The sequence below is a fragment of the Benincasa hispida genome, chromosome 11, assembly GCF_027475165.1.
Source record: "Benincasa hispida cultivar pf3 chromosome 11, pf3_genome.v1.1, whole genome shotgun sequence".
Lineage (NCBI taxonomy): Eukaryota > Viridiplantae > Streptophyta > Magnoliopsida > Cucurbitales > Cucurbitaceae > Benincasa > Benincasa hispida.
This window is the reverse complement of record NC_143488.1, coordinates 71,912,777-71,929,762: the sequence shown is the minus strand read 5'-3', so window position 1 is coordinate 71,929,762 and position 16,986 is coordinate 71,912,777. Positions and strand designations below refer to the sequence as shown.

General features: G+C 29.7%; 1 protein-coding gene across 1 annotated transcript; it reads right to left on the bottom strand.

Annotated features, from left to right (window-relative positions):
* Positions 1-6,306: 6,306 nt before the first annotated feature.
* On the bottom strand, positions 6,307-11,921 carry LOC120091050 (IAA-amino acid hydrolase ILR1-like 3). Its single transcript, XM_039048853.2, has 5 exons — positions 11,400-11,921; positions 10,953-11,078; positions 10,330-10,644; positions 9,549-9,677; positions 6,307-6,903 (listed from the first exon to the last, which is right to left on the bottom strand). The coding sequence occupies exons 1-5, from the start codon at positions 11,748-11,750 to the stop codon at positions 6,523-6,525; spliced, it is 1,302 nt and encodes a 433-aa protein (XP_038904781.1). The 5' UTR covers positions 11,751-11,921; the 3' UTR covers positions 6,307-6,522.
* Positions 11,922-16,986: the final 5,065 nt, after the last annotated feature.

The window sequence follows — 16,986 nt, the reverse complement described above, 5'->3', positions numbered from 1 at the left end:
ATTGTTTATCCCAGATACACACTGATAGTAGTCTATCTCTGTCTGTCAACTTTTTTGTTTGAACAAAAAGTAGTTTAAGAAAAGAATCAAACCTCAGGCAACTTTTGTGTTTTGGAAAATCATCTTGTGTTTGAAGTTATTGTGTTCGCATCTCAGTTTTCTACAAGAAAACAATTTGTTATTGTTTTCTATCCAAGATTTTTTTTTTTTTTCCTATCTAAGAAAGTAAGAAACTTAAAAAACATAATATTAAGATAGACCAATAAAGAACTATCCCTATCTATTATACATACAAACCTCTCTTTTTCTTTGCCTCTCATTTTAAACTTGGATCTACCAGGAAAAGAAATTTTAGTAAATATATGGTTACATTTATTTAATTGTAAGAAAGAAAGTAAGTAAGAAACTTAAAAAAAAACATAATATTAAGATAGACAGTGATAGATGACTATCATAGTCTATTTGAGATAGACACTAATAACACTCAATCACTGTCTATCTTACATGTGTCTCATTTTAACTTAAATCTACAAGGAAAAGCAATTCTAAATAATAAATGCATGGTTATATTTAAATAAAATAAAATAGTATATGACAATTCAAATACTTACTCCAGATAAAAATGATGCTGCATAGCCAACCATTGTATCAATATCATCACTTTCTTCTAAGATTTGAAGGCTACAAGAGTCGGTTTATTTTTTCCACACCTTCTTTATGCTCTTTTTTCTTTTTGGTTGTTGTTTCTAATAGAAGTCTACTATTTAGTCTTTCCATAATTGACCTCGACATTTTTTTTATTTCTTCTTGGCCTTGTTTCAGAAGATTTTGTTCTTCTACTATTTTATGTTGTCCTTTTCTTAGTTCACTAATTTCTTTCATTACTCTATCTGTTCCTCTTCCTTCAATTTGTTCATTTTTTTCTTGGTTCATTTGTCTCTTTTTCTCCTCTCTTTTTCCCGCTCTTTCTCTTCCTCTGTTTCACATTCTATGAAATATTTGAAAGTTGATTTAGATTCTTCTTCTGTTCAACATAGTGGTGTCACATAAAACTACAAGTAAACATATATTAAATTATTAGAGAAAAATAACTAGCACCATAAGTGATAGACAATGATAGTAGTCTATCACTGTCTATCAGTGATGGACAGAGATAGAACTACATCACTGTCTATCTTTAAAGTGGTAGACAATGAAAATATTCTTATTTAAGGAATTACTTACATCTTCTGTTTAAAAAATGTTCTCATTTAGAATCCTCCACTCATCTAACTCTAAACACTCCCATGTGATGATTCTTAGACTTTTGATTCCAAATTCAACATCTAAATCAGAAAATTTTTGGAATTGTCTCAAAAGCCCAATAGACTAATGCTAATGGGAATCCTTGAAGGCAAACAGCATCCTCTCAGTATATGATGCTCTCTTAAAGAATTGATAGGTTAGGATGTAAGACAATCTTCCCCAAAGATAGTCTTTGAATACTTGTTCATCGTCCAAAATGTCTACATGTTTTAAATTGACATGGTTGTGTTGTTGCTTGAGGAATAAAAGAGCTTCTAGGATTTAGAGATTGGCTAATTTAACTTTCAGTGAGTCTTCCTCATTGCATAGTGCTTTGAAAGTTCTCTCTATATCTCTCTTAGTTATATGATCATCATAAACAAAAAAATAATTTCCAAGTTCAAACACTTTTATTTTTCCTAAATCTAATTGAGGGAAGACGTGGCCTTTCAATCCAGTTATTAAACAAAATTCATTCAATCCAAATTCTACTATATGGCCATTAAAGTTGAATGCTAAAATATTCAGCTTCTTTATATAGCATTGTCTTCTTACTAAGTAGTTGAGGAATTGGTTGGGTATTTTGGCCATTTTAATATTAAGAAGTGTCCAAATGGGCCATTTAAAATTTGAGAAAAAAATGTTTCATCTAATTTTGTTCTTATCAAATTCAATACCTATATACTAAAGTAGACAATAACTCTTAAGTTTATGTTCTCATTTTCCATAATCAATTCATGTCCCACTTGTTGAAAATATATAGTTAATAATATGTTAGAAAGTAAAATTTTAATAACACCACCAACTAGCAAGATAACTATCAACAAAATCATTACCTATTATCTATTATCTATTGATAGACTGATAGTGCTCTATCTCTGTCTATCTCAGATAGACAATGATAGAAGTTTATCACTATCTATCTGTGATAGATGTCTATTATCAATGTCTATCCACAATAGATAGTGATAGAATACTATCACTGTTTATCCCAGATAGATAGTGATATTGGTATATCACATGCTATATATTACTTATATCCAGTTAGTATAGTGAACAAAATAATAGAGTACAAGTACCAAATACTATAAAAAGAATAAAGCAATAGCAATAATATTATATAACAAGTATATTTCAGAAACCATCACGATAACTAAGTACCAAATACTACAAAAACAGTCCAACAATAGCAATAACATTATAGAACAAGTATACTTCAACAATTACCATTATTAATGTCTCTCCCAGATAGATTCACACTTTCAAAAACTGAAAACACTATCACTAACATAGAGTGCAATGCATTAACAAAATCACTATCTACCAACAACAATGATAAAACTCTATCATTGTCCATCTTTAGACACTTATCGTACTCTATCTCTGTCTATCTCAGAAAGACATTAATAGTACTTTATCACTATCTATCCTAGAGAGACACCGATAGTACTCTATCACTGACTATCCTAGATAGACACTGATAGTACTCTATCTTTGTCTATCCCAATTCGAAGTAGACAAGTATGTATTGATGTTAAAAAAAATTTTATAGTTGCTAAAGTTCTTAAGACATATAGTGTAACTAGTCTATCACCATGTATTAATAGATAGACTCAAATAGACAACTATGTACTAACAAGTACATTATTAAATAAGCATCAATGCACAACAACACAATAAAAATCCATCATTAAATAAGTCAAATAAGTCAAATAAAACCTTAAGTACATTACTACCGTTCATATGCCACTCATTTGTAGTAGGGTTTATGTAGCTTGGAGTAGTGTCTGTCATCAATTTTACATATTGTTTTCCTAATTGCACACATTCATTGCAACTATATCCCTCCTCTTCTAAGTCAAATCCTTAAATGATAGAACTCTATCATTCATTAAAGTCACCCATCCTTTAAAAACCCATTCATTGAAGTTTATCATTATTTATCTCAGATAGAAACCGATAGTACTCTATCTCTGTCTACCTCAGATAGACACTGATAGTACTTCATCTCTATCCCAGATAGATAATGATAGTATTATATCTCTATCTATCTACTATCACTATCTATCTCAAATAGATAATGATAGTAATCTATATCTGTCTATTTCAATTTGAAATTATCAATCACCAATTACATTAACATTATCTACCAACGATAATCAATAATCAATTGGTTTCACCTTTTTCTTCTTTTTAGATTTTATTTTGTTTCCTCTTTCTTTGCTTGTTGATAATTCAGCTTTTATTATTTTCTTTCCTTTTCCTTTGCTTCCTATGCTTGTTGATGATTCAGCTTTGACCACTTTTTGTTTTTTGTTTACCATCTATTTACACAAATAATTAGGTTTAATAAGGTTTAATAAGTATGATTAAATGGAAGAGTTGATGAAATGAAAAGAAAAGAGAAGGATTATAATTTTGAAGAGTTGATTTGATGATAGATTGTAATGTTGAAGAATGAATTTTTTAGTAGTAACGACAGTTATAGCACTTGTAGCAGCAGTGTAGCAACAGCAACAATCATAGCAGGAAATAGAAGATGAAGAAGAACCAGTCATAGCAACAGAGGGAGAAGAAGATGAAGAAGAAGAAGGACGGAAAGTAGTAGCAAAGCAGAAGAAGAAGAAGTCGTTGAGTCGTAGTAGCAGCAGAAGAAACATGTTTCTATCGTGCACTATTCATCAACAAGCCGTTGGAAACGTGGGAAGACGATCAGTCGGGTTGGACAATCCGATTTTGTGTAATCAGGCGATTTTCAACTAAACGTGAAGATGATTGGATGATTAATTTGGGGGATTTTGCGTGGGTTGGGGATATTTTTGGTATTTCACTATCGTATGGGTTGGGCTTTTGGGCAATCTACATTCATTTTATTGTATTATTTAATCCATTTTAGGCTAATTTTAGGCTGGGTAGATTTTTTGTTATTGTTGTAAATATTTTGAACTTTTTTATTACACTTAAAAAGACCCCACGTTAAAAGCCAAAAAATTGATTTAGGGTTTTGAGCATGAATCTTCCTAAAGTTTTTAAATCTTTTTGTTCAATGAAGATCGAAAGATCAACTTCTAAAATGATAATTAGTCTCTTATCTCAATAGGCAATAAAGATTTCATATTCGTGTTATAAATATTTTGGAGGCTTTAACTAAACTAAAAAAATAATAAAATAAATTATAGTTAGAATTTCTAGTTGAAACAATTTTTAGAAATATTATTTATCTTTTTTAAGAACAATAAAAGTAGGTTATGAGAAATTTGAACTAGTATAAGTCAATTTACCAATGAATTATTCACTTTGCTCATAAAGATTATCACTTGAACTAATGAATTAGATGGAATTAGGATTTTTTCCCCCCTTAAATTCTTGTAGAATAGATAAACTTTCAGACTTTTTATATAAAAGTAAAAATTTCAGGGTTCATTATACAATGTTTGAATATGTGAATATGTAATTCCTTTTTTTTCCTTAATTCAATATGTGGGGTGATAACCATTTTACCTCATGGTCGATGATATTGTATGACACCATTTAATAGTCATTGTTTTTAATTTTTGGTTTTTATGTTTTTTGTTTTCTGTTTTTGATTTTCTACTTTTTGAAAACAAAAATGATATGTATCTAATAGTGTTTCATTGTTTTTTTTTATTATTATTGGAAAAGAAAGGGAAATCAAACTTGTTTTATAAATGTTTTTGAAAAAATAGAGAGATCACAAAAATTAAGCATATAAAAAGATAATGAAACTTTTTTTATAATTATGTTGAATGAAGCATATATTTTTCAAACTGGTTTTATTGTTTATTGTTTTTTAGTTTTAAGGTCCGTTTCAAATTGCTTTTGAAATCAAAAAAAGCTATTTTAGGAGAATATTAACTACCTAGACTATTTGGTAAAATAATTAATTTATCAATCTAGCCAGAATCACTTATAAAATTGTTCTAACATGCAAAAAATTATTTAATGAAACTTTTAGATTTTAGTTTTCCTAAAAATGTGGTACTTCGCTTACCCATCTCAAATTTTTTTTTCATTAATTTAATTTCTCACATTTATTTCAAATTTTAGTTGTTTCAAATTCTTATAACAATTATTTTTTAAAAAATTTTATTTCATAAAATTTCTTTAATTAAACAAAAATAGTTGCAAATTCAAATCATATATATTTTTAAATAATTATATAACTAAATTACACTAATTTAATATTAATTTATCAAACATCTTAACTAGTTTTTCTAATTTAAAATTAAAAATTACCAAATACTCTTTTATTTCTATCTACAAGTTAATTTTTCTAGAAATACAGCTACCAACAATTATTTTAAAAGTTATAACAATCTCAAACGAAATCTTAGTATAATTAAAGACAAATGAAGCATAACAAATGTAATCGAACTTATTTTTTAAATTAAAATATAAAAAATGTAATCACAATAATGATTGAAAAAGTTTCAAACTTCTATTTTTTTTTTTTTTTTTTTGGTAGCTTTAGTATGGTTATAAAAAAATGAAGTATATAAATGTAATCAAATTCTTGTATTGAATTTAAGTATAAAAAAAATCTAATTACAACAAAAATTGAAAAAGTCCAACCTTTGTAGTTTCAGTATACTTATAAATAATGAAGCAAAAAAACATAATAAAATTCATTTCTAAATTAAAGTATAAAAATGTAATTACAAAAGAAAAAATAGTAGAAAAAAGTTTTAAACAAACCGATTATTATAATACAGAATAAAATAGCCTACATCACAAATACAAACTATTATAATCCATAGACAATAATAACTACATACTATAATGATCAACTCAACATTCCAAAATTCTTTACTATCTTTTCTATAGAATGTTCTTAACTAAAATAGATCCCACAATTTTTATTCTCATTTCTATATCGTACTACAAAGTAAATAGACTCGCAATTCAAATATCGGAGACTACATATCACTTTTTAAATTTCAAAAATCAAATAAAAGTTATATTCAAGTCTAAAAGACCAAAAGGTAAGCACTTTAAAAGACATGAACCAAAAATTCTAAATTCTGTAAACTTAATGGCATAAAAACAATGCATCCTTTTCCACAATGTGCTTAACACTTTACAGGGCCCTATCATTTATTTATAGCAAAACCAAATTGGAAACAGAGCATCTAAAAATTTCATCTGCAAAGACATTGTTATGTCGAAATCCCCCTTTAGCAAAACAAGAAATGTGGCAAATGCCATTCTCCTACCCTCTTAATTACTGTGCACAGATTGTTCATTCAAGTAAGAAATTGCAACTGCAGCATGAAGAGCAGCTCCAACTGGAAGAACTCGCTCATCTAGGACAATATATGGCGAGTGCAACGGTATTCCAGATTTCATAGTTTCATTCTTCACTCCGATCATGAAAAATGCAGCAGGCATCTGCTGCGAGTAGAAGCTGAAGTCCTCCGCTGCCATGATCTTTGGAAGATGATGCACATTTGATTCTCCTCCTAGCAAATGTTCTCCTACCTTCTTTGCGTGGCTGTACAATGCTTCGTCATTGACAGTAGCTGGGTAGAATATCGACTTTTCTTCCATAAAGTCTACCGAGGCAGTACACCGATGCACAGCTGCTTGAACCTCTATGACCTGGTGGGATGATTTCAGTAAGCCAGCACAGTTTCTTGTATCATAATTCCTAAACTGAGTGATTCTTTTTCCTTATTTATTTGATATCAGTGAAAAGTCCATCAATTCAACAAGAATTTGTGACGGATTATGGCTAATGTGGATCCATATATAAAATAAGGAAATTGCAATAGATGGCAAAATAGTTTAGGTATTTTCCAAACATGTCTTTGATGTTTGTGATTTTACACATATAGCAAAATACTCAAATTCAGATTTTTATTTGTACTTCGATTTTGCCCTCTTTAACAAACTGTGGTCCCTATTTTTCCTCCTCATTTTTTTCGGATCCTTTTTTCTCTTTTCCAAAATTACAAAGCAAATTAGGGTTTATAATACATCTAATGGCACCGTCTGGCCCTTTACTCCGGCACTAGCAACCTCAGTCAGGTATTTCTTGTTTCTTTTTTTTTCTCTAAATTCTAATCGTCTGCAAATCTACTTTTCTCTTATATTTCTGTTTTTTGTTTAGCTTGATCTTTGTGATGGCCCTTATCCACTTTTTTCCTCAAGGGCTTTAGTGTAGTACTTCAATACATCTGATTTATTCCTTACGATTTTTTTTTTTTTTCTCTTTTTGTGTTTGTTCATTTTATTATTTTAAATCCTTTATTTGGAATCAAATGGATTGGTTTATTGTAGGTTCTAAACTTTTTCTCTCCTTTAATGTCCTAATTTTTTGTTTATTGATTTCTACAGGTAGCCAGTACATGAGCATTCACCTTTGGTTTGGTTTACAGAAGTATTAAGCTCAAGTTACTAGAGGTAAATTTGAATCCATTGTTGTCCAAACGTTGTTCTTATAGTAAATCAATTGCTGGTCAGGCTTTTTTTTTTTTTTTTTTTTTTTTTTAATGGAAGGGTTTTTTCGTTCAATTTCATGATTTTTTTTTTTCTTATTTAGGTCGTGCCAAATTGTTATATTTTGCTGATTTTTCTGGTTCTGGATTAGATATTAATGGTATATCATTATACCAAATTGAGATAATCAATGGGCGATTTTCAAAAATAGAATAATAAGGAAAATTATTTACATAAAATAGCAAAATTTTAATCTTCTTTGATAGAGACTGAGTCTATTAGTGTTTATCTATGATAGAAATAGATAGAAGTCAGATAGAAGTCTATCACTGATAGACACTGATAGATTTGTCAGTGTCTATTAGTGTTTTTTTTTTTTTTTTGTTATTTCTGTAAATAGTTTGAAATTTTTTATATCTGTGAAAATTTCCCATTTTCAATTGTATATTACACTTCTAAAGATTTCCAAATCCATTTTTCATTTACTCTTCTATAAATTGTTATATGATTACTATCTAATTTATATTTGATTGTTAAGTGATTGCTATCTAAATGATACCTAATTTCTATCTTATTACCATCTTTGACATTATATACTTATATATCAATGTGAGTTATATCTTATTTAAGGTTGTTAATCATGGTATGAGTTATTCATATAATTCTTTTGTTATAATTCACTTCCGTGATCATCTTGTTCAACTTAACATCAAGATCCCAATTGTGCTATCTTCTATAGTCATACCTAAGATTAAGGTACACTAAGCTTAAGACCATTGATTATTAAGGCTAACCCACAAATAAAAAAAATAAAAAAATAAAAAAAGGGAAGAAGAAGAAGAAGAAAACTGTCTGGTTTTGTGTTTGATGCATATTGACATGCATGTCTAGGCTTTTAAACATAAGTGTATCAATAGTAGATCCAACAACAGTCAACATACAATCAGTTTACTTATATTTTAGAAATCACTAAACTTATATACTTTACATATCAATGTGAGAGGTGAATTATAAATAATTTTTGTATCAAATAATAATCCGATAGCAATCAAATAACGATCAATATCACTGGCAAAAAGAAGAATAATCAGTATAAGATAATAATTAGATAACAATTAGTGTCAAATAACAACAAGATAACAATCATTATCAAATAGCCATGTGTATCGTTAAGAATTAGTATCAAATAATAATCAGATAGCAACGATAACGATCGGTATCATTGGCAATCAATACCACATAATAAATTAGAATCACATAACAATTGATATTATTGATATTCAGATAACAATCAATATCAAATAACAATCAGACAACAATCAAACAGCAAATCAGTATCATTAGCAATCATTATAGATAGAAATCATATAACAATCAAAATCAAATATCAATCAGATAGCAAACATTATCAAATAGCATTTAATACCATTAAGAATCAGTATAAGATAGTAATCAGATAAAAATTAGATAATAATCGGCATAATTGGTAATTAGTATCAGATAGTAATAAAAAAACAATCAGCTAGCATGTATCATTAGTAATTGTATAGCAATCAATAGCAAATAAAAATTAGATATTAATCACATAGCAATCAAATTTCATATGGAAATCAGTGAATCAGTGGAGGCATTTTTTACTTTTCAATTTCAATGTCTCATTTAAATTAGGTTAGGCTCACCGATTTTTCTACTTTTGCAAAATTTATACCTTGGGGATATGGGCCTGATTTTTCTAACTAATTTTGACATGCTTGCAACTGCCACTATAAAATATTCTACCACTAGGAACCGAAGTGGGAGGGTACCTCTTGAATTCTTTGCTTGAGGTAGGAAAGACCTTCCATAGTCATGCTTCGGAAAGTACCTCCAAATGTAACGGTTTTCGGGATAACATTTCCTGCTTGTCCACCCTTGACAAACCCAACAGTGATCACCTACCAAAAAAGTAAGTATATGGTTTACGATTTAATTTCAAAATGTTCAAAGCATTGTCATCCAAAAATTGTCAGCTAAAATTAGAAAAAAAAAAAAAAAAAAAAAAAAAAAGTTGCACCTCATGAATATGGTTAAACAATAATCTTTAGTGTGTTTGACATTCCATTTGAAAGAAAGCATTACTAAGTGAAAGAACTAGTGAACAAGCATCTCCGGACAAAAAACAGAAGAATTAGTTAAATGCTGCTCTAAAAGCATTTTAGGTGTTATTTTGTATATATTTTAGAAATTTTCAACATCAACTTTGATTATTGAGAAGTTCTAGAATCTCTTTTAATCGATAATATCACTGTTTAATATTTTAACCAAACACCACAAATTGTTTTAGTCATGCATAGTCACTCTTTACTATCTCTTTCTGGTTGATCTTTTGTCAATGAAATATAAGAGATATATAAGGACAGAATTGTGACAAACAAAAAGTAATTGATCGTGACTACTCCAAAGAGATCCTTCTACGAACCAAAAGAAAAATCAACTCAAAATGAACTATTGGTTCAAAAGTTAGATTGAACCAAAAATCAGTTTGTGGACTAACAAAAACAGAGTTTCAACAATATTTTCCATGTTGTGTTGGAGAAGTAAGATTACCCTGGAATCAAGAGGATCAGTTTCTCGAGAAATTATGTGTTGAAGAGAGATGATAGCAGTTGACATGGCAAGAACTGGATCTCTTGCATTATGAGGCATTGCAGCATGACCACCAATTCCTTGAATTGTAGCCACAAACCTACCACTACCAGCCATAAATGGGCCAGCCCTTGAACCAATTGTCCCTACAGGCAATTCTGGAATAATATGTAACCCAAATATGCCTTGAAACTTGTCCAGAGCACCCTCTTTTAACATATGGTAAGCCCCAGCACGTCCCTCTTCCCCAGGTTGGAAAACAAGCTTCACTGTGCCCTTTCAGAATTCACAAAGAGTTTCCAAAATGAACCATATCAATCAAGCAAAGCAACAAAATGAACAAACAAAAGCCTTAAACTATTTCCTTAGGCTTTGTTTGATGATAATTTCTTTTTTCGTCTTTAGTTTTTTAAAACTGTAGGCTTGTTTTCTCACAGTTTCTTTTCCATGGTTTTTACCTGTCTTTAAGAAAATATTTGAATTTTGGGCCAAATTACAAAAAGAAAAAGACAAGTTTTTCAAAACTATAGTATAGATTTGACTTCCCCTAATTGTGAAGGTTGACATAAATAATTGTATATTACCTTTAGCTCATTTCTTCTCTGCTGAAGCAACTTAGCAGCTCCAAGAAGCATTGTGACATGAGCATCATGGCCACAAGCGTGCATTTTGCCATCGTTCTTACTCTTATGCTCCCACTCAACCATTTCCTTTGAAAATGGTAATGTTGAATCATCACTCAAATAGCTAAAGTTATTGAAAATGAAAACACAATCATTCCATTCAGATTTCAGAGTGTAAATGGAATTCATATGGGCCAAATATTCTACAAAAGAACAGAACAGGAAACTAATCGATTCTCACCCAATTAGAAAGAACCGAAATCTAATTGCAATCTTCTACGCAACTGAAATCATTCCCAATTTCACCAAAAAGAGGGGAAATTAGATTCCAGTTCAGTTAAGATAGAACAAGGCGGAAATAAAAAATACTGATTCGAAAAGGGAATTCCTACGTTAATGGATAGAAACCTGAATAGGAAGAGCATCCATATCAGCCCTAAGAGCGAACCATGGGTGCGCACCTGATCCGACGGACGCCACAATCCCCGTCTTAGCGAAGGGCCAAGTGAAATTAATCCCAAGCGACTCCAGCTCTGTTCGAATGAATTGGCTGGTTTCGAATTCCTCGAAGGACAGCTCCGGATTCTCGTGCAATTTCCTTCGAGCCCTAACCAACCAGTCGAAGAACTCGGGGTTTCTTGCCGATTCCAGAAGCTCCCGAGTTAGATGACTCAACTCCAATGGCGGCTCAGTTCCGAGGCCCGATGATGTACAGAACGGGAATACGAAAAAGAACGCCAATAGAAGTAATTGTTCCATGGGAGTTCCTGTGATCAAATTGGTTGTAAGTTTGAAGAATCTGATGAAGAAACCTCAGGAACTCTCAACTACTTGATTGGAGAGAATTCGTTTTTTATTCATAGATTGGGTGGAGTGAATTTTTAAACATCACATCTGACGTAACATCTGATGTTTGTTTGGAAAAATAAAAGATAAAAGGGGGAAAATAAAGTGAAGTTAGTATCTGATATTGATTTTTTTTTTTTTTTTTTTTTCTAAGAATCAATTTATACCTCTAAAATTTTAGATTTTTTTAATATTAAATATTTTCTAAAAAAATTATTAAAACACACTTCAAGGGGCAAAAGGAATCAATTAACAAATCACGAGAATGATAACCAAAGCTCAAACTTCATTAAATCCAACTACACCCTACATAGTGAGTATCCCTATTACACATATAAACAAGACGTGAAAGAGTCACACACTACCCATCCCACTCCACTACAACACATCTCCTTGTTATAAGAAGCATAAATATTCATCTTCCACTTGTTAAACTAGGTGAGGCTCCACAAAACATGGTTCAATAGGCTCTCCAATCAAGAGGCCAATCAACATTTCTATACAAAACCTCCCACAAATCTTTTGACCCATCGATCTTAATAGAGTTCTGGTAGCTCCAAATGTACCACAAAATTGCAATCGGCTTGCTTCATTCCTCCTCTTCATGATTGTTAACCATATCATTCCAAAGTTCCAAAGGATGCTAGAAAGATCTGAACATCATAAATAGAGACCGCATATTAGGGAAGAATTTAAGCCAAATGTTCTTGGCCAACTTTTTAGAACAAAAGGCTTAAGATGCGAACTTCCAATCTTTCTTGCAAAACAAACATAAAGGGTCTGCGGCATTCCCTTCTTAAGACTTAATAGATTTTGATATATAACTCATTCCATTGCAGCTTTTGCCTCCTATAAAGGGTTGTTGTTTGATATGAAATTATTATTTTCCAAATGATGTTCTGTCTCTCCTTATTTGATTTGGAGTTTAGAGTAGTGATTTTAGAAAAAAAGATTTGGGTACAATTGATTTTGTAAAATTAATTTTTAAACAATCAAATTTATGTTTGGTTCCAAACTTTTAAAGTGATTTTCAAAATATTTAAAAATGATTTTGAATTATTATATTTGGTTCTAAAAGTGAATTTAGAGTTATCGAATTACTAAAAGTTGTATTCTCTATTTAAGAAATTATCATTTAACTAAATAATTATGATAAATACCCATTTCTGTTTATTTTATTACTAAATTCATATATGCATGGTTGATATTTTGAGTAAGGTAAATGTTTATAAGAGATATTAAAAGAAAATTCAAAAAATATATGATTGTTTGTTTTATTAACAATTTAATGGCAGACAATGCATGTCATCTTTTGTTTCAGTATTTAAATTTTAAAAAAATTGATTTCACAAATAGCTAACAAACAATATTTTAATAAAAAAAATGAATTAGATAACCATTTTGGAACTGATTTCTGGTCAATCACTTAACAAAAGTCACCTATGAACTAATTCTTTCACAATCAATTTGAAATGATTTTAAATTTTTCTAAAATCAATTTTACTTCATGCCAAACACCATAATTTTTTTATCAACTACATAAAATTATTCTTACTGGATTATGGAGAAACAATATGGCATAAGTTTTTTTTTTTTTTTTTTTGGGATATTTGCAATAGATGGTAAATAAGGGAAAATTTTAAAAATGAATCATCTCTCTAAAATATCTGCAAATATGGAAGTATTGACTAATCAACTTTTAAATTTTTTCTAATTTCTAATTTTGATTGCTCTTATCTTGTCTTGTTGCACACTTCATCTTCCCTTTCATTTTTTTATTTTTGTTTTTTATTTTCTTTCTTTTTTTCGATTTTTGCTTCTTTCCTTTATTTTCTTTCTTTTCTCCGATTTTTGCTTCATTCCTTTCTTTTTCTATTTTTCTTATTTTCTTTACTTTCCTTCTTCTTCCCTTCTTTCTCCATTTTTTACTTCTTCTCTTTTTTTTTTCTTTATCTGATTTTTGTTTCTTCTTTTTTTTCATAAGAATTATGAAATTGAGTTTCGTATCCAAAATTTGAAAGTACCTAATTCATAAGTAACTTAGCACTAACAAGGCAATTATCAAGTTTAGTTATTATAACAAAATATCAAATATAAATAGCAAATGAAAACGAATTTGAAATAAACTACTTTTTTAGTCCAGAAATTTACACCATTTTTAGAAACATTTCTTAAAAGTTTGAAATAAGAAACGATAATTTATTAAACAAGTTTATTTCTCAAAAAATGAGAAATGTGAATGATACTAAACAGGTCAATAGTTTTTTTTCCTCTTTTTATAGGACTTTAAGAGTACGATGTCTATCATAAATAAACCACAAAAAATGGCATAGATAGCCCAAAATGAATGACACAAATTGAAATATCTGTGTATTGGTGTACCATAATATTTGTGTCTTGATAATATAAATTATTAATGATATTAGTGATAGAACTTAGATAAATATCAGTCATATTCATGTATTAGTGATATTGAATTTAGGTAGTGATAAAAGTCTATTATTGTAATCATGATAAAAGTTTCCCAATACAGCCACTAGCAGCGGATGACCCACCAGACGACACCACTGACAGCGGACAACCACGGACAGCAACACTGACGAACTAGAGAAATGCGGGCAAAAGCAACTAGGAGAAATGCAGACGACCAAGGGTTTGGGGAAGGAGAGAAATGGAGAAAATGAAGTTATAAATCTAGGGCTTTTCATTAAAGTAAGAAAAAAATATTATTAGGTAATTTTTTTTATATTTTACTTGACATTAAAAAAAATATCAAGTAAAGGTTCGCGTGAAAATATTAATAGACAAATAGAGACAATCTAGGGCTTTTCATTAAAGTAAGAAAAAAATATTCTTAGGTAATTTTTTTTATATTTTACTTGACATTAAAAAAATATCAAGTAAAGATTCGCGTGAAAATATTAATAAACAAATAGAGACTAGACGATCGCTTAACAAGTCCAAACGATCGTTTACAAAATACTATACGATCACTTAAATTATCTATACGATCGCTGAGCTCTGCTACACGATCGCTGAGTAACAAAATGTTATACGATCGCCTACCTAATACTATATGATCACTGAGCTCGGCTACACGATCGCTAAGTAACAAAATGTTATACGATCGCCTACCAAATGCTACACGATCGTTGAGTAAAAAAATGTTATACGATCGCCTACCCAATGTTATATGATCGCCTACCAAATGCTATACGATCGCTAAGCTCGGCTACACGATCGCTGAGTAACACTAGATGATCGCCCACGAAGACCCCGCGTTCGCTTACCTAGAACTACCAAATGCTATATGATTCGCCTACCAAATTGGAGGCCTATCAAATATCTGAAATATTCCGTAAATCTCCGCTTTTTTAACCCTTTTACTTGATACGGAAAAAATGTCAAGTAAGAGCTTCTTATACTTGACATGTTTCAGCTTCTTATACTTGCACGTGAAATGTGTCAAGTAAGACCTTATATTACTTGACACGAAAATCATGTCAAGTAAAGATTCGTGTGAAAATATCCGAAATATTCCTTCAATCTCCGCTTTTTTAACCCTTTTACTTGACTTTTTTTTGTCTAAAATCATAATACTTGACGTTTTTTCCATAGAAACGTCAAGTAATTAAAAACTACAAGTGTCAAGTAATGTAGATTTTGTAGTAGTGGTTTTGAGTGTTAATTTTTCAAAATTGATAGTCATTAATGAAAGTCAATGAAAGTCTATCAGTGATAGTCATTAATATTTTCTATCATTGATAGTTTAATCTTCAATAATTTTTTTCACAGTTAATAGCCACTTATAGAAGTCTATAATTGATAGCCAACTTAGTGAATTTAATTAATAAAGTTGAATCTCAAACTAAAGTGTAAGTGGAATGCCTAAAGTTACCATTAATGGCATGTTATCCGTGATAGAAACTATCAATGATGACATATTATTTAATGGTAAAAATGAATGACAGAAGTTATCTCTAATAGTATGTTATCAATGATAAAAGCTATCACTGATAACTACGTTATAAGTGATATTAGTGAAATCGATGATAGAACTTAGGTGATATCCATATATCGACGAAAGTCTATCATTGATAGCCACTGATTGAAGCTATTAATGATATCCGTATATCAGCGATATGACTTAGGTATATATCAATAAAAGGAATGATATTAATGTGATATTGGTGATATGACTTAGGTAAATATCATATATAGTCACTTATAGACCTCTCATTGATAAACTTCTATCATTTATAATTTTAAATGTTAATATTTGAAATATGATAGTTTCCTTTCAAAAGTTGATAACTACTTATAAAAGTCTATCATTGATATCCACCGATAGCCTTAGGTGTTAGTATTTCGAGTTTGATTCCAAGTGTTACTATTTTAAGGTTGTATTAATATTTCTCCAAATGAAAGTTATCACTGATAGCAGCTATCAATGATAGCATCTAATAGCAGCTATCAGTAACTATCATTGATAGCTGCTATTAGTTGATAGTTTTCAGTTTCAAAAAATCGGAAGAAGAAGCGTGAAATGGTGGCTACATATGGGTTTTTTAGTCATTTATCTATATAGCTATCACTGATAGCTGCTATTAGTGATATCTGACGCTAATTATGTATCATATCCCTAATATGTTTATTCTTGTTCTACATCTATTATTATTTTGGATCTGATTGTTATTTTTGCAATCGACATTTTTTTTCCTTAAAGTAATGGAGAAAAATAGGAGAGAGAAGATGAAAAATAACTTTTCCTAAGTTTTTTTTTTATCTATTGGATTATATTATTTCTCTTTAATATAACATTAATATACATTTAAATAAATCATATACACGTGTGAAAAATACCATATTAAGGATTTTTAAAAGGAATTGATTCACTTATTAAAATTTATGATTTAAATTACTATATTTACAAGCTTTAAAGTTGACTTTTAAGTAAGACACATTTTTTATTCGTGAACTTAGTTTCTATATTTAGTTTTTGAGTTCATATCTAAAATAACCCATAATTTTAAAATTTGTACTTGGTAGATCTGTGATAAAAATTTTAAAACTTCATAAATTAAATAAACACTAATATATCCATTTTTTTCGCTGCATCAAGCCCTTGCCCCTAACGAGATGGAGACTA